This window comes from Bos indicus x Bos taurus, chromosome X, assembly GCF_003369695.1.
Source record: "Bos indicus x Bos taurus breed Angus x Brahman F1 hybrid chromosome X, Bos_hybrid_MaternalHap_v2.0, whole genome shotgun sequence".
Taxonomy (NCBI): domain Eukaryota; kingdom Metazoa; phylum Chordata; class Mammalia; order Artiodactyla; family Bovidae; genus Bos; species Bos indicus x Bos taurus.
The window spans coordinates 142461951-142483792 of record NC_040105.1 but is presented as its reverse complement, the minus strand read 5'-3'; the positions used below and the strand labels follow the sequence as shown (position 1 = coordinate 142483792).

The 21842-nt window shown below is 44.3% G+C and overlaps 1 protein-coding gene across 1 annotated transcript in view; it reads right to left on the bottom strand.

Annotated features, from left to right (window-relative positions):
• Window positions 1-21228, bottom strand: part of LOC113887573 (A-kinase anchor protein 17B) — a 29020-nt gene extending 7792 nt beyond the window's left edge. The window contains exons 1-3 of the mRNA XM_027534756.1: window positions 20880-21228; window positions 2295-3066; window positions 444-574 (exon numbers count right to left, since the gene is read on the bottom strand). Of these exons, the coding sequence (XP_027390557.1) occupies window positions 444-574; window positions 2295-3050 (887 nt within the window). The 5' untranslated portion in view covers window positions 3051-3066; window positions 20880-21228. The remainder of the gene's footprint in view (window positions 1-443; window positions 575-2294; window positions 3067-20879) is intronic.
• Window positions 21229-21842: the final 614 nt, after the last annotated feature.

The following is a 21842-nucleotide window of genomic DNA, read 5'->3' as shown; positions in this document are numbered from 1 at the left end:
TCCAAAACAGAAAAGAATTTTCTCCCAAAATTTCAATGGATAGGCAAGGTAAACTTTGGTAAATTTAGGTAAACTGGTGAAACTTGTACGTTGGCAGGCTAGAATTCTCATTCGAAAAGTACCCGGCCTTTTTTTTTTTTAATGATTATTAACTCCTAGACAACCTAATCTGGTTGGTCCTACTATTCCTCATTACTTGCTCCTCCTGACAAGCATACTTTTAAAGTATCTTGTTTTTCACTGCTTTCTCCTTTTGGTTTTGTAACAATGTAATGGAAAGACAGCAATTTTCTAATGGGCACCAATTCCTGCTCCCCCCATCATGCTGAAGAGATGAACCCATTCACCTGAAGAGATAAATCCGTAAATCGAAAGTTTAAAAACAGACAAAAAACAACAAAAACAACAACAACAATGCTCTTCACTGAACTAGGTCTCCTCACCTTTCAGCCTCTTCCTCTTCTCTTTTTTTTGCTTTTTTCCTCTCTTCCTCCAACTCTTGTAATTTCAGCCTTTCTTGATTTCTCTTCTTTATAGCTCCTTCACTGAAGTGTTTGGTTGTATCAAACATAACCTGCTCTCAAACAATTCAAAGTATCATTAGAAAAGTTTGCCTGCTGGCTGGGTATGTCCCAGACCAGAGAGCTAAAACTAATTTGTACCTGTCAATGCCAAACCAAGTGAATTAAAAATGCCTTCTCTGTGTCCCAGTACCCATACAGTTACACTGCCTCTCAGTCATCTCTCAAACTGTCCTTGTGGGATTTCTAGAACTTTCTTTGGCAGAACCTTTGAGGAACTCACCTGACAGCCATATGCGGCATCATAGTGCCCGTATGGACACGAGTTCTAAGGGATGTGAGTATATTGCTTCTGGTTTGTTATATTGATTAACTGAGTTATTAATAATGTTTTTTTTAAATCAGCAGAGACAAAAACAGTCCAGAAATGGGGTGGGGGGAGCAAAGATGTAGGAAAATTGACCAAAAGAGATACAAGATCTGACTATAGTGATTATTAAACAACTTTGCAAATCTGAAAATAAAGTAAAAGTCAGATTGATGCACTACAAATAAATTCGCCTAAAAAATATAAGGATGCAGCTGCTGCTGCTGCTAAGTCACTTCAGTCATGTCCGACTCTGCGACCCCATAGACGGCAGCCCACCAGGCCCCGCCGTCCCTGGGATTCTCCAGGCAAGAACACTGGAGTGGGTTGCCATTTCCTCCTCCAATGCATGAAAGTGAAAAGTGAAAGTGAAGTCGCTCAGTCGTGTCCGACTCTTCGAGACCCCCACGGACTGTAGCCTACCAGGCTCCTCCGTCCGTGGGATTTTCCAGGCAAGAGTACTGGAGTGGGGTGCCATTGCCTTCTCCCAAGGATGCAGAAGTAGCTATTTAAATATGCATGAGTGACAAACACCAAATTCACCATCACAGTTACCTTTGAAGGGAGTGAGCAGCCTTGACTGAGGATGGTACACAAAGGGGAAGATGTTCTCATTCCACTGGTAATGCTTTATTTTTTAAGCTGCTGTAGTGTGTGGGTGGTCATTATAGCGATTGCTAGATCTTTTGTCAGACTGAATAGCTCATAAGCTTCAAACATATATTTTAACCCAAGAAGCCTCACACATAACACACACACACACACACACACCTGAAGCTACTGAAGCTGAAAGTTCAAATTCACACTAAAGACTGATTTAGAGAAAAAGGGTTTAGCTGCATGAAGGTTTCAAGAACAAGATGACCAGGCATTCAGACAGTCATGAAGCTGTCTTCATGCTGGATAGACAGATTGACTTTGAGAGGAAAGGAACCAGGTTTGTTGGGATTCTGTTTTAGAATTTACCTGACAGTCGTCATTAATGTATAGTTAACTGTGACTCCCATAGCAAAGGGGGAATAAACTGCCTTTCTTGTTTCAAGCTGCATGTTGCCCTTTTCCAGCAATTTGTCAAACAGAAGAAGCATATGAGATACTTCTATAAGGACCATGAAGAATCCTTTAATGTCCCCAAGGAGCTGGGCAGAGCCCCAGACTATAACAACCATCACTTCAAACCACAGCTGGCAGCACGGCTGACAGTAGGAGAATGCCCTAATCATAATGATATTTTGTCCCCAAAAAATACCCATTTATTAATGACAACATAAATCTTTACATTAGCTCTTGATCAGAGCCTCCAGGGTGGTCTAAGGAAATCTGTTCCAAAGGCTTCTTTCTAGCTTTTACTCAAGACCACCTGAACCATGGGAAAAAAAGTTTATAAAACCCTGGCTGCTCCTTACCTTGATGTTACATGCCAGAGCTTTCCCATCATCTCCTTTAAGCATCAGCTTCATCCCGTGGAGGGACTTCATGGCCTTTAAGAAGTCAGTTGACTCTTGGTACTGTATAAATGCCTCGAACGTCTGCAAGCCGAAGTTGAACCCCCCAAAGCTCCCACTGGTTATAACCTCTCGGTAGGGGTCGAGCATTGGGATATCTACATTCTTGATCTTTCCAAAGCTTTCAAAGACCACCCGAAGGATCTCTTCACACGGCTTCTCCCCACTGGAACCTTTGGGAGCAAACCACTTGCAGGGCAGCCCTTCGAAGTATATGGAATTTGGACTCTTATCATGGTCCTGCTCTTCAGACCCATCACCCATCGGGGTGGCCACATTTTCCTTGGGGAAGTGCTCCCACTCTCCCTGGGCGTCTGTCACCACGACTTTTAAGTCTGTTTCCAAGCCATTTAGCTTGATGATCTTCCCGTGCAACTTGGCCTTCAGGATTTGAACCAAGCTTCGCGTTTCCGCCTCCCCCTCAAACCGGATGAAGTCCCTGGTGCTCTTGGCGAGCCGCACAGTGGTAAACTGGTCAGGACAAATCAGGCTCTTCAGCTGGTCCAGAACTTCCCAGTTAGAGACGGGTCTCGAGGGTTCCGGGCTCTCAGGGAGCAACACATTGATCATCAGCTTTGCTATGGGCTTGAGGTAGAGGTGCTGAGCTGCGCACAGTTCTGTGGCCTCTGAGTTATCATACACCACCGTGACCGTCATGGTATCCACAGGAAACCTGAGAGGGTGAAAAGGAACTGTTAGGATACCAAAGGAGGGAAACACAGATTCAGCTTTTGAATGGTGCTAGCAGTTGTTGGCGGAGAAGGCAATGGCACCCCATTCCAGTACTCTTGCCTGGAGAATCTTATGGATGGAGGAGCCTGGTGGGCTGCAGTCCATGGGGTCGCTAAGAGTCAGCCACGACTGAGCAACTTCGCTTTCACTTGTCACTTTCATGCATTGGAGAAGGAAATGGCAACCCACTCGTGTTCTTGCCTGGAGAATCCCAGGGACAGGGGAGCCTGGTGGGCTGCTGTCTCTGGGGTCGCACAGTGTCGGACACGACTGAAGCGACTTAGCAGCAGCAGCAGCATTTGTTGGATTTAGGTCAAACTGATAAGGAAATATACACTACCAGGAGAATTAAGGTTAGAGCTAACATTTGTTTAATGTGTTTTAGAGGTTTCAGAGAGTTTCTATAGACTGTGTCTCAGTTTCCTTAACTGTAAAATAGAAACAATAGGATTTTAGGAAGGAATAAATGGGCATAGTCCTTAGAAGAGTGCCCCGCACACAGCAAGTTCTCAATCACTATAAGCTGTGACTATTATTTATGCTACTTTATCTCATTTGGTTCCTGAAGCAACCTGTGAATAGGTATTTTCATGCCTGTTTTGTAGATGGAGACGTTCAGTGGATTCAGGAAAATTAAATGGCTTGCCTATACAGGAGGTCTTACAAATGGTTGACAAAAGAAGAGAAGGAAAAGACAAAGGAGAATGGGAAAGATATGCAAAGTTCCAACTAAATCCAGAGTTCCAGAAAATAGTAAGCAGAGATAAGAAGGCTTCTTGCTGCTGCTGCTGCTGCTGCTGCTGCTGCTGCTAAGTCACTTCAGTCGTGTCGGACTCTGTGTGACCCCAGAGACGGCAGCCCACCAGGCTCCCCTGTCCCTGGGATTCTCCAGGCAAGAACACTGGAGTGCGTTGCCATTTCCTTCTCCAATGCATGAAAGTGAAAAGTGAAATTGAAGTCGATCAGTCGCGTCCAACTGTTCGCGACCCCATGGACTGCAGCCTACCGGGCTCCTCCGTCCACAGGATTTTCCAGGCAAGAGTACTGGAGTGGGGTGCCATTGCCTTCTCCAAGAAAGGCTTTTTAAGTGAATGCAAAAAATACAGGAAAACAATAGAATGGGAAAGACTAGAGATCTCTTCAAGAAAATTAGAGGTACCAAGGGAACATTTCATACAAGAGGGGCAAGATAAAGGACAGAAAGTGCAAGGATGTAACAGAAGCAGAAGAGATTAAGAAGAGGTGGCAAGAATACGCAGAAGAACTATACAAAAAAGTTCCTAATGACCCAATTAACCACAATCGTGTGGTCACTCACCTAGAGCCAGACACCCTGGAGTGTGAAGTCAAGAAGGTCTTAGGAAGCATTACTATGAACAAAGCTAGGGGAGGTGATGGAATTCCAACTGAGCTATTTAATATCTTAAAAGACAATACTATTAAAGTGCTGCACTCAATATGCCAGCAAATTTGGAAAACTCAGCAGTGACCACAGGACTGGAAAAGGTCAGTTTTCATTCCAATCACAAAGAAAGGCAATGCCAAAGAATGTTCAAACCACTTTACAATTGTGCTCATTTCACATGCTAGCAAGATTATGCTCAAAATCCTTCAAGCTAGGCTTTAACAATATGTGAACCAAGAACTTCCAGATATACAAGCTGGATTTAGAAAAGAAAGAGGAACCAGAGATCAAATTGCCAACATCTGTTGGATCACAGAAAAAGCAAGATAATTCAAAAAAAAAAAAATCTACTTCTGCTTCATTGACTACACTAAAGCCTTTAAAGAGATGGGAATACCAGACCACCATACCTGTCTCCTCAGAAAACTGTATGCAGGACAGAAGCAACATTTACAACTGGACATAGATCAATGGAGTGGTTCAAAATTGGAAAAGGAGTGCATCAAGGCTATATATTGTCACCCTGTTTATTTAACTTACATGCAGAGTACATCATGGGAAATGCCATGATGGATGACTCACAAGCTGGAATCAAGATTGCTAGCAGAAATATCAACAATCTCAGATATGCAAATGATAACATTCTAATGGCAGAAAGCAAAGAATAACTAAAAAGCCTCTTGATGAGGGTGAAAGAGGAGAGTGATAAAGTTGGCTTAAAACTCAACATTCACAAAACTAACGTCATGGCATCTGGTCCCATCACTTGGCAAACAGATGGAGAAAGAATGGTAACAGTGAGAAACTTTACTTTTGGGGGCTCCAAAATCACTGCAGATGGTGACTGCAGCCATGAAATTAAAAGATGCTTGTTCCTTGGAAGAAAAGTTATGATCAACCTAGACAGTATATTAAAAAGCAGAGACATTACTTTGCCAACAAAGGTCTGTCTAGTCAAAGCTATGGTTTTTCCAGTAGTCATGTATGGATGTGAGATTGTGACTATAAAGAAAGCTGAGTGCCAAAGAATTGATGCTTTTGAACTGTGGTGTTGGAGAAGACTCTTGAGAGTCCCTTGGACTGCAAGGAGATCCAACCAGTCCATCCTAAAGGAGATCAGTCCTGAGTGTTCATTGGCAGGACTGATGCTGAAGCTGAAGCTCCAATACTTTGGCCACCTGGTGTGAAGAACTGACTTATTTGAAAAGACCCTGATGCTGGGAAAGACTGAAGGTGGGAGGAGAAGGGGACAACAGAGGATGAGATGGTTGGATGGCATGACTGACTCGATGGACACGAGTTTGAGTGAACTCCAGGAGTTGGTGATGGACAGGGAGGCCTGGTGTACTACAGTCCATGGGGTCTCAAAGAGTCGGACACGACTGAGCGACTGAACTGAACTGAGAGTTGTTGCTATCAAGAGATAGAGTTTATTTTCCCCAGCTCTTGAACATGAGTTTGCCTTTTTTCCCCCTAATAGAATGTGGCAGAAGTGTTCTAGTGCCAGCTCTCAGATGAGGCATCAAGTGGCCCTCACTCTCCTGGAACCCTTCCATAGCATGTGGAGAATCCTGGGCTAGCCTGCTTGAAAAAGGCCACATGGGGAAGAGCCCACTTGTGATGGCTCATCAGCCATCCTAGTCCAGCCAGCTCCCAGCCAACCCACCAACTGACGGCTCACATAAGAGCAATCCCCATCAAGATCAACTGCAGCCATCAGAGATGAGCAGAACAGTCCTGAGAAACTATAGACTCATGAGAAATAAGAAATGGTTTTTGTTTAAACCACTAAGTTTTCAGATGGCTTATTATACAAAAATAGCTAACGATACAAACATCTAAATTTTAATTTCAAGATATACAATCACACTGAGTACTTTTTACGCAAATAACTAAAAAATTACAAAAGCCCACTCATGGGAGAGTTTGGGGAAGAAGGAAAAACTAGGCACTTTCATATCTTGCTACTGTGCTGTGCTCAGTCATTTAGTCGTGTCCAGCTCTCTGCGACCCCATGGACTGTAGCCCGCCAGGCTCCTGTGTCCATGGGGATTCTCCAGGCAAGAATATTGGAGTGGGTTGCCATGCCCTCCTCCAGGGGATCTTCCTGACCCAGGGATCGAACCCAGGTCTTCCACATTGCAGGCTGATTCTTTACCATCTGAGTCACCAGGGAAGCCCAAGAATACTGGAATGGGTAGCCTATTACTTTTCCAGGGGATCTTCTGGACCCAGGAATCAAACCGGGGTCTCCTGCATTGAAGGCAGATTCTTTATCAGCTGAGCTACCAGAATGAAAAATTAATTACATCTTTTTTTAGAATAACTTGGCAAAACAAACCAAGAACCATAAAAATGCTCATCCCCTTTGAACCAGGAAGCTGCTCTAGGAACTCAACCTAAGGAAAGAATTAAAAATAAGAAGAGAAGATGTTCAAAGATGCTTATTGCGGTGTCATTTTAGATACAATTTTGTCAAAACTATGTATACACAGGAATGAAGTTCAGAAACTGAGTGATGAGTTTTTTGCAAAGTGGTTTTAATAAAATGTTTTGGTGATTTACTGTGTTAACAGAGGCATTTTTTAGTCACTCATTTAAAATCATGATTGATATAAATGGATTGTATGTAAATTTTCTATTTTTCCTTCTACTTAAGATTAAACTCACAAAAATTACTAAAAATCAACTTCTTGACATTAAACGTATGCCTCATATCCTTCACAAGGGCAATTTCCACTCAGTTTCTATATTTTAGCCAGATCTTTCTGCTTTCCTGAAGTATAGTAAATGTTCTCCTAAAATTTGAAGGGAAATGGATCAGATGGTATTTTATAGTGCTTGATACCAGTATTTTTTGACATTAAAAAAAAAAACTGGCTACTGCTTCATTCTCACACCGACTCTAAAATAAGCAGTAAATTCTACAGCAGAGGTCACAAGTCAGATGACCACAGTGGAGAGCAAGATGGCCTCAGCAAGTAAAGAATGCCGAGCAGAGACCCAGGCTGGTGCCCCATCTGAAGGCCACGGTGAGGAAAGGAGGGCCTGGGGTGGCCACATCTTCTTAGTCATCCAGAGAGGCCAGAAACTTCTAAACAGGACACTTTCTCAACTCTAAGCTTAAACATGCCAATCCTTGAATCTAGTTAAAACTGTACAAGGCCCTACCTTGTGCCTGAAAATAGGTTTTAAAAGGTTTGTGCCCTTTTCCCCCATCCAATCCCTGTTTTAACATGTTCAAAAGTAATCTGCCACTGAGTCCATGTATACCTATGGCCGATGTATGTTGATACGTGGCCAAAACTGTCACAATAATGTAAAGCAACTGTCCTCCAATTAAAATAAACTAGTTTTTAAAGATAATAAAGCAATCTGCTGCTCAACATCGCTAATTTTTAGAGAAATGCAATTCAAAACTACAATGAGGTATCATCTCACACCAGTCAGAATGGCCATCATCAAAAAGTCTACAAATAAATGCTGGAGAGGGTGTGGAGAAAAGGGAACCCTCCTACACTGTACATGGGAATGTAAACTGCTGCAGCCACTATGGAGAGCAGCATTGAGGTTTCTTAAAAAACTAAAAATAGAGTTACTATATGATCCTGCAATCCCACTCGTGGGCATATTTCTTGAAAAAACAAAAACTTTAATTCAAAAAGATACATGCACCCCAATGTTCATAGCAGAATTATTTACAATAGCAAAGACATGGCAGCAACCAAAGTGTCCTCTGACAGCTGAATAGATAAAGAAGGTTACATACACACACACACACACACACACACACACATATATATATAAATGATAATCTCTAGTTCCATCCATGTTGCTGCAAATGGCATTATTTCATATATGTTTTTATGGCTTAGGAACACATATATATGAAATAATGCTTTTTGCAGCAACATGGATGGAACTAGAGTTTATCATACAAAGTGAAGTAAATCAAAGACAAATATCATATGATATCATTTATATGTGGAATCCAAAAAAGATAATACAAGTGAACTGATTTACAAAACAGAAACAGACTCAGACATAAAAAACAAACTTATGGTTACCAAAGGGGAAGGGTGGGGGATGGATAAATTAGGATATGGGGATTAACAGATACATAGCGCTTTATATAAAAGAGATAAACAACTAGGACCTACTGTACAGTACAGGGAACTATATTCAATATCTTAGTAACAATCTATAATGGAGAAGAATCAGTTATATACATATATAACTGAATCACTTTGCTGCATACCTGAAACTAATACAATATTGTAAATCAAACATCCTTCAATTTAAAAAGGAAAATTACTTTAAATTACATATATTATTTAGTAGATATAGTTACACATTTTATGCATATTTATATTTATTAATAAAAATGCATGCATGCTTAGTTGCTCAGTTGTGTCTGACTTTTTTGTGACCCCATGGACTATAGCCCACCAGGCTCCTCTGTCCATGGGATTTTCCAGGCAAGAATACTGGAGTAGGTTGCCATTTCCTCCTCCAGGGGATCTTTCTGACTCAGAGATTGAACTTGTGTCTCTTGCACTGGCAGGTGGATTCTTTACCACTGAGCAACCTGGGAAGTCCATTAATAAAAATATATCTACTCAAATAGGCAAAATCACTGAGATCAAGTTACCAGGATATGATTTAAAATTGATTCTTTAGAACAACCTAATTTGCCCTCCAAAATCACTGCAGATGGTGACTGCAGCCATGAAATTAAAAGATTCTTACTCCTTGGAAGGAAAGTCATGACCCACCTAGACAGCATATTCAAAAGCAGAGACATTATTTTGCGAACAAAGATTTGTCTAATCAAAGCTATGGTTTTTCCAGTAGTCACATATGGATGTGAGAGTTGGACTATAAAGAAAGCTGAGCGCCAAAGAATTGATGCTTTTGAACTGTGGTGTTAGAGAAGACTCTTGAGAGTCCCTTGGACAGCAAGGAGATGCAACCAATCCATCCTAAAGGAAATCAGTCCCGAGTGTTCATTGGAAGGACTGATGTTGAAGCTGAAACTCCAGTACTTTGGCCACCTGATACGAAGAGCTGACTCATTGGAAAAGACCCTGATGCTGGGAAAGATTGAGGGCAGAAGGAGAAGGGGACGACAGAGGATGAGATGGTTGGATGGCATCACCAACTCAATGGACATGAATCTGGGTAAACTCCAGGAGTTGGTGATGGACAGGGAGGCCTGGTGTGCTGCAGTCCATAGGGTCACAAAGAGTCGGACACGACTGAGTGACTGAACTGAACTGAACTGAATATACCCTCTAAATACTTTTTAAAAAATTGAGTAAAGGGATTTATAACATTATATAAACTGTATGCATATAAATTATATGTCCACTACTGAGTACTCTACAGTGTGCTTAGCACCAGAAATTTAGTTTCCATTCAACACCATACAGTTGACCCCTTTATAATTTCACCCTCTCCCCTGCACCTTTCCCTCTGGTAACCACTACTCTGTTCTCTGTATCTGTGTGTTTGCTTTTCTTGGTCTGCTAATTAATCTTAGGTGTTGGTTTGCTTGTGTTTTATACTCCACATGTGAATGAGATCTTTTGGTATCTGTCTTTCTCTGACTTGTTTTACATAGCATAATACTCGATACAAGAGATGAAAGCTTGTCATCTGTGACAGCATGGAGAGACCTTGAGAGTGTTATGCTAAACTCCCTTTTAATATGTCTGTGCTTCAATTGATAGTCATGGTAGAACTCATTAGCAATTTCCCCATCATTTTTACTAATCCCTGTCATATGCCTAATACAAGCTGAGCCCTGAGGGCAAGGAATGTCATAAGTATGGCCGTCATCAGTGATTCAAAAATTGAATTTTAATCAAGATTTTTAACTATTCCCATGCTCTATCTAGTATGTTCTACCATGGCCTCCTAGCCCCCTCACACATACACATATCTCTCTTCTAGCCTTATTATGAAAAACAACACCACTGAGATCACTCATTCTTCAATGCCTTTGCAGAGGCAAATGAGAACTCCTCTAACCTTCAAAAATTAGAGTTATTCAATAATGTTTACACAGTGCACATTCCAGCAGTATCTTGTGTACACAGCTCTACGAAAGCATTTCACTCAACCAGTTCTCAACACGAGAACATTTCTAGCAGCTTCTCAGAGAACCGTGGCTGCTTTCTCTAGTCATGGGTCCGCCCCATCTTCCTGCCTCTATAGCTAGTAGCAAACCTGACTAAATAGCAGCAGAATAAGAGACTAGAGAAAAGTGATCAGTTTTGAGATATTCCCTAAAACCGTTGTTTGAACCTGCAGTGAAAAATCAATATATTCTATGGGGTCTGCAAGCAAAGTTCCTCCAATACCTTCTCTCATTTCAGAAGATACCAGAGGGAGGACTCTGCTACACCTCAGGTGTTTTAGATCAGAACCATGACATTAAAAGAACCTGAGTCATGAGCAAAGTATGTTTCATTCATTTTCTCTCCCTTTTTCTCACGCTCATAAATACTCACTGTCAGGGTGCTAGGAATGCTATTTGAATGAGGCACATTTTTTTTAAAACAGTGAAAAAAAATAAGGCCATCTGCACAACTCAATATCCTCTTTCAAAGTGGTCCTTTGCTGCCTTTTTTCTTTAGGCTTCTGAAACTTAAAGTTAAGTCATTTTGACAGCATTTAAGATGTATAAAGTTATATTGACATATTCATTGTCAACAAGGCAGCCAAAATGTCTTTGGGTCAAATCAACCTAGTCAATTTCCAATTTCTCAACTAGTACAGAATTCCAGTAAGTCTTGACCAAATAGAGGAGTTCCCTGGTTTTTCAGTCAAGAGGTCATGGATGAACGTTCAGGTGTTCTGATACATCATTAACCCGAACTATAATTTTTTAAAATATTTGTCTATTCGGCTGTGCCAGGTCTTAGTGGCAACATGCAACCTCCCTTGTGGCAGGTGGGATCTAGTTCCCTGACCAGGGATCAAGGCCAGGCCCCTACATTCGGAATGCAGTCTGTCACTGGACCACCAGGGAAGTCCCCTGAACAACAATTTAAAAACTGAGGCTGACCATATGCTCTGATCTTAAAAGGCTTTAAATCACGTCATTAAAACGAGCAGCACACAGTGTTGCAATAAGAGGAAGACAACCAATCTAGGATCCACCAAATGACTCAATTCTCAAATTAAGATGGTCCTAAAGGGCTTATTGTGGCTCTGGGGGCTTTCAGGGCATAAAAGAAGTGACTTTTTGGAGATCCACAGCAATGACCAATTTGTGACCATGATATACTGCAGTCTTACTGAGAGAGAATCTCTTCTACCAGCACAAAGAAAATCTGTTCTAAAGTACGGTTTAGTACAGGAAATTTTGATCTTGAAATGAAGAAAACTGGATTCGTGTTAACTCACCTCTTTCGGCAACTTAATTTCCTGTTTTTGTTTCCCTCTTTTAAAAGATCATATGAATGTTCCCTTTATGTGATAATGTTGGGGAAAGCAAAGTGTTTTTGAGAGTAATAAAAATAAATTAACCCAATTACTCAGCCATAAAAAGAATGAAATATTGACATTTGCAGCAATGTAGACAGACCTAGGGAATACTATGTTTAGTGAAAGAAGTCAGACAAATACTAACACTGTATAATATCACTTATATGTGGAATCTAAAAAATAATACAAATAAATATATATACAAAACAGAAACAGACTCAGACATAGAAAATAAATTTATGGTTACCAAAGTGGGGAGGGAGGTGGGGAGGGACAAATTTGAGGCATGGGATCAACAACTACATAAAATAGATATGCAACAAGGATTTACTGTATAGCACAGGGAATTATACCTGATATCTTGGAATAACCTATAATGGAAGAGAATCTGAAAAAATACTGAATCACTATGTTATACACCTGAAACTAACACAATATAGTAAATCAACAATACTTCCATTAAAAAAATGTGTGTGTGTGTGCTCAGTCACTAAATTAACCTAAAGAAAGGTTTGTGTTAGGACTTTCAGTGCAAATACATTTACGCAACTCTGTTAGTATGAGAGTCAGTCCATGGTTGCAAGGGAGGGAGCTGTTATTTAAAATAGGCACATGGCAAAAAAAAAAAAAAAAAAATAGGCACATGGCAGTTGGAACACCTGTCTGACCAATCTTTTGGTCTTTGATCCCCTTTTCCAACACCAAGAACATTTTTGTTACAAAATATCTCTCTCTAGACACTTCCAGCTAGGAATACCGCCTTGCTGCTGCTGCTGCTAAGTCACTTCAGTCGTGTCTGACTCTGTGAGACCCCATAGACAGCAGCCCACCAGGCTCCCCCGTCCCTGGGATTCTCCAGGCAAGAACACTGGAGTGGGTTGCCATGTCCTTCTTCAATGCATGAAAGTGAAAAGTGAAAGTGAAGTCGCTCAGTCGTGTCCGACTCTTGGCGACCCCATGGACTGCAGCCTACCAGGCTCCTCCGTCCATGGATTTTCCAGGCAAGAGTACTGGAGTGGGGAGCCATTGCCTTCTCCAAATACCGCCTTAAACCTTCTATTAATTTACTATGATGCTACTGAAGTAGACACATTGCTTTCTCTTCTTCATATTAGGGGGAAAAAAGCTATCAGGGATTTAATGGAATGTGGTTGGAGTATCTTCTGTACGTCTGCCTCACTCATTGAAGAGTCAGAGTACTTTTGTGAGAAATACTATTTGCATATCGTCAAGTCACCAGTGTTTTGCTTCTCAGGTTTCATCTTCACAACCTGAAAATTACCAGCAAGATTCCTGCCCACGAGTCGCCACCTACAGGGAAAAAGCGACCTTTACATGGGACCATGTTTTGCACTCCTAAGCAGTCTGTGAGAGCCACAGTATTTCACAACCTTTTTAAAATCCCAAGGGAAACTTATTTGAATACACATCCTGCAGGAGAAGATACTTTCCAATACCTTCTGGCAAAAGTGTGATAAAGGGAGGAAAGACTGGAGAAGCCACAATTCATGTGAATCCTTCATGGTGGACCTCCGTGTCATAGCACCCTGATCACCAAACACTGCCAAGGAGAAAGGGGGACAAAGTCAAAAGCAGATGCAGTGGTTTGAAAAACCAGGACAACTGTATATTTATGATTTTCAGCATGAATAGCATGTGAGGTTTACACAGTTGTACTTACGGGCCTTCACAATCTGGGTTTGCACCTGTTGAATCACAATTCCAGAAATGACATAGTCAACACATTCCTCACTTTTTGTGCCTATAGCAAATTCTATATAGAGAGAAATTCTATATCAAGAGAAAGTCTACAGGAACTCTTTAGAGTTACTATATATTTGGTTAGATAGTCCCCTTCCCTTGGAATCTGTGCTTTCTTTTTTCTTTTCCAGGAGAGCGCCACTACCACTCTGTACTACTAGTATGAGAACAAGCACCACTAATGGAAATCTTTGTACAAATCTTTTAAAAAACTGTTTCCTCGAAATATGTTCCCATGTCAAAGGCCAGAAAAACATGTGCATGGCTCATTACATATTGTCAAGTTGTTCTCCTGAAAGATAAAGTCAATTTATCGTGCCAACGCCAGTGTTAACACGCCTGATCTTCTTGCAGCCCTGCTCATGCTGGACACTTATTGGGTTTCTTTTTCACTTTTTATTTTATATTGGAGTTTAGTGATTAACAATGTTGTGCTACCTTCAGGAGCACAGCAAAGGGACCCAATCACAAATATACATGTATTGGGTTGGCCAAAAAGTTTGTTCAGGTTTTCGAAAAATCCAAATAAACTTTTTTGGCCAACCCAGTATTTATTCTTTCTCAAATTCTTTTCCCACTTAGACTGTTATGTAACATTGAGTAGACTTCCCCATGCCATACAGTAGGTCCTTGTTGGTTACCCACTCTAAATAACAGCACTATGTACATGTCAATCTCAAACTCCCCAACTATTCATTAGCAGCAACGTGGATGGACTAGAGATTGTCATACTGAGTGAAGTAAGTCAGACAGAGAAATATCATATAATATTGCTTATATGTTGAAGCTAGAAGGGATGGTCCAAATGAACTTATTTACAAAGCGGAAACAGACTCACAGACTGAGAACAAACTTGAGGTTGCCAGGGGCGAAAGGTGGAGGGGAGGGATGGTTGAATCCTCACAGTCCTGATTTCCACTACGTTTGTTAGTCGCCACTATATAATAGCAACTTACACTGGCTCTAACTTGCATTTAATTTTTCTATAGGCTGGAGCTCCACTGATATTCAACCACCCATTCAATGTCTCCAAGCTAAATGTCCCATTTGCACCTCAACCTTAATTTTCCTCCCCCAAACCTGTTCCCTACCTCAGACTACCCCCCACCCCCACAATCCAGTAACTCTTATCTCCCTAAATAGAACCGCCCTTCACTCAGGCGCTCAGGCTACCAGGCATTCTTCCTCCTCTCCTTTCAGATTCAATACTGCAGCAAGATCGTTTCCACTCCATTCCTTTTTTTTTTTAATTTTATTTTTAAACTTTACATAATTGTATTAGTTTTGCCAAATATCAAAATGAATCCGCCACATGTATACATGTGTTCCCCATCCTGAACCCTCCTCCCTCCTCCCTCCCCATACCCTCCACTCCATTCCTTGTTCAAACATTCCAAATCCATCTCCATCTTCTCAGCTACTCCCCAGGTTCACGCCACCATCGTCTCTAACCTGAATGACTGCAACAGCCCCTGCTGGTCTCTCTCCTTCCATCCTTGCCCCCCATAGAGTTCAAGCTACACAACAGTCAAGATGATTTTTTTAAAAAATCCTAACTCAGATGGTGTTGCTCCTCTGTTCAAAACCCTCCAGTGGCTCCCCAACATGCTTTGTACCAAATCTAAACTGCTTCCCTTTAAACCCAACCCCCACCCACCTCTTTCACCCCATTACCCTTCTCCCCTACTGCCCCGTCCTCTCTGTTTCAGCCACACTGGCCTTGCTGACTGTTCCTTGAGCACAGTTCACCCCTCACAGAGCCTTTGCCCCCATGCTGGGTTCTGGCCGCAGCACTCTCCTCCAAGCTCTTCTCATGGCTGGCTCCTTCCCATTTTTCAGATTCAACAGAGAACACTGTTTTAAACAGGGCTGCCCCCACTCCCATCAGGTTGTAGTGTAGCAACCCATCTTATTTTCACTGTAACACTGAAGTGATCACGTGGACTAGTTAATCTGCTTTTTATCTGCCTCACCCCACCCCCATCCCCAGTTTGGAAGTTCTGTGAGAGTAGGGAGGGACTGCATGTGTCTTGTTCATCATTTTCTCTTCAGAACCTAGAACAGAGCCTGGCACGTGGTAGAGATTTAACAGTACTAAGTCTTTCCTGAAGCAAAGAATTTGCTTATCAACTACATTCAAAACAGACTCACAGATGTTGTAAACAAACTTACAGCTAATGAAGGGGAAAGCCAGGGGGAGGGACAAATTAGGAGCTTGGGATTAACAGATACACACCACTATCTAAATAAACAACAAAGACTTACTGTACAACACAGGGAACTACATTCAACACCTTCTAATGACCTATAATGGAAAAGAATCTGAAAAATATTACAATGCACAAATATATTTATATAAGTAAATCAATTTGTTGTATACCAGAAACTAACACAACATTATAAATCAACTATACTTCAATTTTTTTTAAAGAAAAAGTGTTACTCCCATATTGAAAATACAAATAATAGCACCTGGAAATGAATAGTGAAATGCTAAAACAGACTTGTTGTTCTTTCAAGGCCCCCAGAGCTACTAATATTAATCAGTGAATGTGGAGATCAGTTAAGTGCACCTATAAGCAGCTACTCCATTTAAGTGTTTAAGACACTTTGGAAGCTACAGTGATGAAGTGAAGTGAATTGAAGTCGCTCAGGCGTGTCCGACTCTTTGCGACCCCATGGACTATATAGCCCACCGGGCTCCTCCATCCATGGAATTTTCCAGGCAAGAGTACTGGAGTGGGTTGCCATTTCCTTCTTCAGGGGATCTTCCCAACCCAGGGATTGAACCCAGGTCTCCCGCATTACAGGCAAACACTTTACCATCTGAGCCACCAGGGAAGTACCACAGTGATGAGTTACCCTCAAAGAACTGTGTCTAGAAAGAGAAAGAAATTAAGACCACTGCAATCTGAAGAAGCAAATGGTGAGCACCATGGGAAGCACAGGATATACTCTGGGCCATAGAGAAGTGGTAATGGGTTTAACACTCTTCTTCGTGAAATGGATGTTAGAATTCCTGGGAATAGACCTCAGTGGTTTTCAAATGTGTTAGCACTGTGCCCTTCCAAAGTGGTGGGACAGGCATAGTTACCGTTGATTGTAGTTGACACAACAACTGGCACAGGGACAGGTACTGCTGTCACTGCGTGAGCAGAGGGCCAGAACTGCTAAGTGTCTTGCAGGGCCTGTAGAGACCTGCACCAAGAAGCCCTCTCAGCCCAAACACCAGCACAGAAATGGCTCGTACCTGTCCCCCTAGAACATACATAGTGTCTTCAGTGACTTCCAGATTCACCTTTTTAACACGATGCTTTTTAGGTCACCATCTCCGAGTAGGTTCTTCTTCCCTCTGAACTCTTTTCATCATTTTGACCCAGATTCTCAGGAACAAAACCTGAGTCCAAGCAAGGCCTGCCAGACTGTCTCTTTGGGACCCCATCAGAGCAGGCTTCGAAATCCCAGCCCAGAGGAAAGGTGCCACGTCAGGATGCCGCTCAGTTCCTGGTTAGTAACCCTTCCCCAGACAGGGCCACAGCACTCCTGCATGTTAAGAATATTCACATTTCAGAGTCGGGCCTTCTGCAGGTCTGACAATTCCCTAATTACACAGTAAGACACGAAGCTAATCCTAAATTAGCATCTTCCTGTATGAGGGATTGCTGCCCTGGAGTAGGGGTCTGGGGCCCACCAGGTCAGGTGTGTCCCAGGATGTGGGCGATGTGACCCCAGCCAATCAGCACTGCACGGTTCTGTCTTCCACGGGCAAAACCCCAGCCAAGTCTCTGGCATTTCAAGAGAAGCTCTCTGTTCACCTGAAACTATTGAAGGCAATGGCACCCCACTCCAGTACTCTTGCCTGGAAAACCCCATGGATGGAGGAGCCTGGTGGGCTGCAGTCCATGGGGTCGCTGAGAGTCGGACACAACTGAGCGACTTCACTTTCACTTTTCACTTTCATGCACTGGAGAAGGAAATGGCAACCCACTCCAGTGTTCTTGCCTGGAGAATCCCAGGGATGGGGGAGCCTGGTGGGGTGCCGTCTATGGGGTTGCACAGAGTCGGACACGACTGAAGTGACTTAGCATAGTATAGCATAGCAATACAAAATGTTTCGGTGTTAAAAAAAAAAAATTAAAAAAATTTTTAAATTTTAAAAGAAGAGAGAAGCTGGAAATCCTGATTTTTATTAGGCTCTTTGGTTTTTCAACATTAGCCCCTAATTCAATTGCTTAAAAAAAAATACTGTACAGGCTGAAGCACACCCATCTAGGGCTGAACTTGACCCCAGACTCCCAGCTTGCTCCTTCTGCTTGGTTGCATGTACCCGGTGCTCTCCAAAGTTTCAGGAAGTTTTAAAACAAGAGTTAAATATACTGACAGCTAGGCAAGGGTCTCAAGAAAGAGTGAGGCAAGGACAGGCCCGGGGACGCAGGTAGGGTACACCAAGGAATGAGGACTGGCTTTGACCTGCTTGTCTTTGCTCAAAAATTCTCAACCTTGCCCTCATTCTTACTGCATCAAGTCCCAAGTTCCTTTCAAGACTCTTCAGAGCACAACCCCACCCCCACCAGCTCTATTTAATCATGCCCTGTGTCCATCCCACATTCTAGCCAGGTCAGTCTCCCTCGAGTTCCTTCAAACCCCTCTCACTAAATGTCCTCTCTCCCTACATAAACCCCACCCTTCAAAGCCTTGCTCACATCCCACCTGGTTTCTGAAACCTCCTGTGTGACATGAAATGGTAAAATGTTTTCAAGCTCAAGGGCTAGTGTCAACCAGACCCGGGTTCAAACCCCACCTTTGCCACTGACCAGCTGGATGATTTACCTAACCTCTCTGAGCTTCAGAAGATAATAATGCCTACCTTACAGAATTGTCAAGTTTACAAAAAATGATGCAAGTATTTAATACTCATAAACGCTCAATTAAAGTGAATGCATATTATTATTATGGTTGGCCTTCTTCTGCTGTTAAGTGGTCCAGCCTTATGGTGTCTCTTCTGAGCAAACCACCACTGGATTCTATGCGGTCCACATCTGCTCAGACTGTGCCTCAGGCATTGGTCTACCTCAACCTCCAGCTTGCTCTTAATACATAGCATCTTACAGCTTTAGGAGCATGCTGGCTATAACATAGAACTGATACAGGCCCAACGTGGCCACTAAGAGAATTATACAAGTAACACTACCCTGGCTCTGAAACACCTCAGCCAAAACCCCTCTCTCCAGCAAAAGCAGGAATGCAGGCTGGGAAGACAACCCATAGCCAGGCTTGGTGGCAGAGAGCTGCTTTAGCATTTGAAACAAGTTTCTCTCCCTCACACATGTGTGCACACACAGACACACACCACCACCACCACCACCAGTGCCACCACTACGAGCCAGCTTCACATTCCCAAACCTCTGCACCTCATTTTTCCTTCTGATGCTGAAGATGACACATGAAGCCAGTCAAAGGCCACGCTCTTTGCATGAGTGTATGGCAGGGAACCCAGACAAAAGGGCCACACTGCAGGTGTGCTCTCTGGCTAGGACTACATGGAAAGCCCTGAAGGAGGGTATGGCAATGCAATCCAGTATTCTTGCCTGGAGAATCCCATGGACAGAGGAGCCTGGCAGGCTACAGTCCATGGGGTCGCAAAGAGTCGGACCGGACTGAAGCGACTTAGCGCAGGCACCCACACATGCAAAGCCCAGGTGCCCTCACAGGAGCCAAGATGGTCTTCACTGGTTCCGCACCTTGGCTCTGTTACTCCACCTGCAGTTGTGCTCTGATCTACACCATAGCTGGGATCCCCTGACACCCGTGCCAGCAGGCCTATTCCACTTGCTACTTTTCTCTGTGCTTAGCAAAAGCCAAGGTAAAAATAACTTCACGCACGTTATTCCACACTTCAAGCTACTCAATGCTTTGAGTGACTCCTCCCACCCAAACAGAGAAACGGAGCAAAGAAAAATGTGACTACTGGAATGTCACATTCTTTAAAAAGCAAACAAACAAACAAACAAAACAGAACTGGAGAGACCCCAACTATACTATCCCAAAGAGTAGTTTTCTCAGCATGAAGTCTGAGCCCTGTCCGTGCGTAAATTTGCTCTCAACAGAATGACGTTCCAAAGTTAGATGGAGGCAGGCAGGAGAGAACACAGCAAAATGGGCCTGATCTTTGAGACCTTAGTCCTAATCTAGACAAGATGCAGAGAAAATGGAAAAGTCAAAAGGGTGACCAGTCCTCATGCTGGAATCCAGTGTTCCAATAAAACTCACTCCTCGGAGTTAGCAACATTCAAAAGTTCTCCAGTAACGGCTGGCTTTAAATAAAATCGCCAAGTGCAGGAGACCACGTGTAAAGAAGAGGTGAGTCCCACGCACCAAGACTACCTGACTTCGCGTTCGGCGACAGCGGTTTCTCCTACCGCCTGGGCCTCTCCAAACTGCTCTTCCCTGGCCCCACTCCCCCCAACCCAAATTCAGAACCCCGTGCCATGGGTGGGCCCTGTCGTACCAGTCAGGTTGGGGACAGTTTGATTCCACACGCGCTGGAAACCTCTAGCGAGACTCTTGACAAATCCCTGAAGCCCAGGACCGGGTCACAGGGGGGCGGGGGCGGCGGCGCCCGGCTGCTGGTTAATTGGAGGAGTGCACCGGAGCCGGGGGTGAAGCTGAGCATCCGGCCTTTGGCCTGTGGATGGTACCGGAGAGGGCACCTTTAGTTCCCACTAGTGAGACGCCACTGTCAGCGTACCCCAGGGGAATGCCTCGAGTGACCTCGGCGGCCGAAGCGAGCTCTGGCGTGGGTGCCACAGCCGACCCTAGTGCGGCGCCACGGCCGGGGGAGGTGCGGCAAGGTCTAGGGTGAAAGGAGAGGACCAGGGGAAGAGCCCCGGCGCATCTCTGGGAACCCTGACTCTGCAGGGGCAGGCGGAGCGACCCAGGCCTCCTGAGCATCCCCTCCCCAATCCTCGCCGTGGGTCCCGCGTGGCCCTGTCTACAGGCACCCAGCTCCCAGCTCCCGTAGGCCAGGCCGGCCGGCCCACCGATACGCAGCGGGACGTGGCTGCCGCTCTGCAAGCAGAGCGGAGGGCATTTACCGGGATCCTGGGGTGCTGCTGCGTCTCCACCCGGGTCTCTGCTGGCGTACCCCGGTTGCCGCTACTGCCACCGCGTCTTTCCAATCGCCGCAGTCTCGACCGGCAAAGCTCCCAGTCGCTTCCTACGATTGTAGCCCGCGAGGCCAGCTGTTGAGTGGCTCGCGTCGAGCGCACGGGGAGCAGAAGCGTCCCCGCTGCACCCAAGTCGGCGACGCAAGCGCGCGTCCCGGTGCCAACGCCCCGTGCGCCCCTCGCCCCGCCGAAGCCCCAGCGAGCTCGCGCAGCCGCCTCCCGGCTACTGGCTGCGGACTCCCGGCTTCAGGCTCGCCCGCCTGCCGGCCAGCTCCCCTTGGTGGGCTTTAGCCTAGCCAATTGCCTTCCCTCATGGACTCCGCCCCCCTCGCTGCCATCCCTCAACTTGCCCTCAGGACCAATGGCAACAATAGACTAGTCCCGCCCCTTGGATTCCCCGGGGGCCAATCGCCTTCTCCTGAGAATCAATTCAAGTAGCCCCGCCCCTCTCGTGCGGCAGAGCCCGAGCCAAAGTTTATCCCACGGTGCGGTTGCTCCTGAGGATTGCAAGGCTTTGCCGGGCTCCCCCAACCCCCCACCCCTGAACGAAGTTACAGCGATTTAGAGCCTGCAACTCACCTGGTCTGCAGACCGCGACGCGAGCCAGTTGCTTTGAATAAAGTAGTATAAGAAAGCGATCGGGAGAGGTACCATGCACCTCATTCATCCCTGAGGCAAGACTGCTGAGAAATGTGCACCCGCTTGGCCAGAACTTACACATCACAGGGTCAGCAGGAACCTCGAAGGTCGCACTGACTCTACCCTCGCACTGGTTGGTTTCGCTTTGGGTTTTGGGTTTTCTTTTCCCACGTACAGGGTCCCTGCCCTCTAGTCTGAACAACTTCCAGTGACAAGAACGCACTAGCCCCACAGACTGCTGCTTGTGTCTCT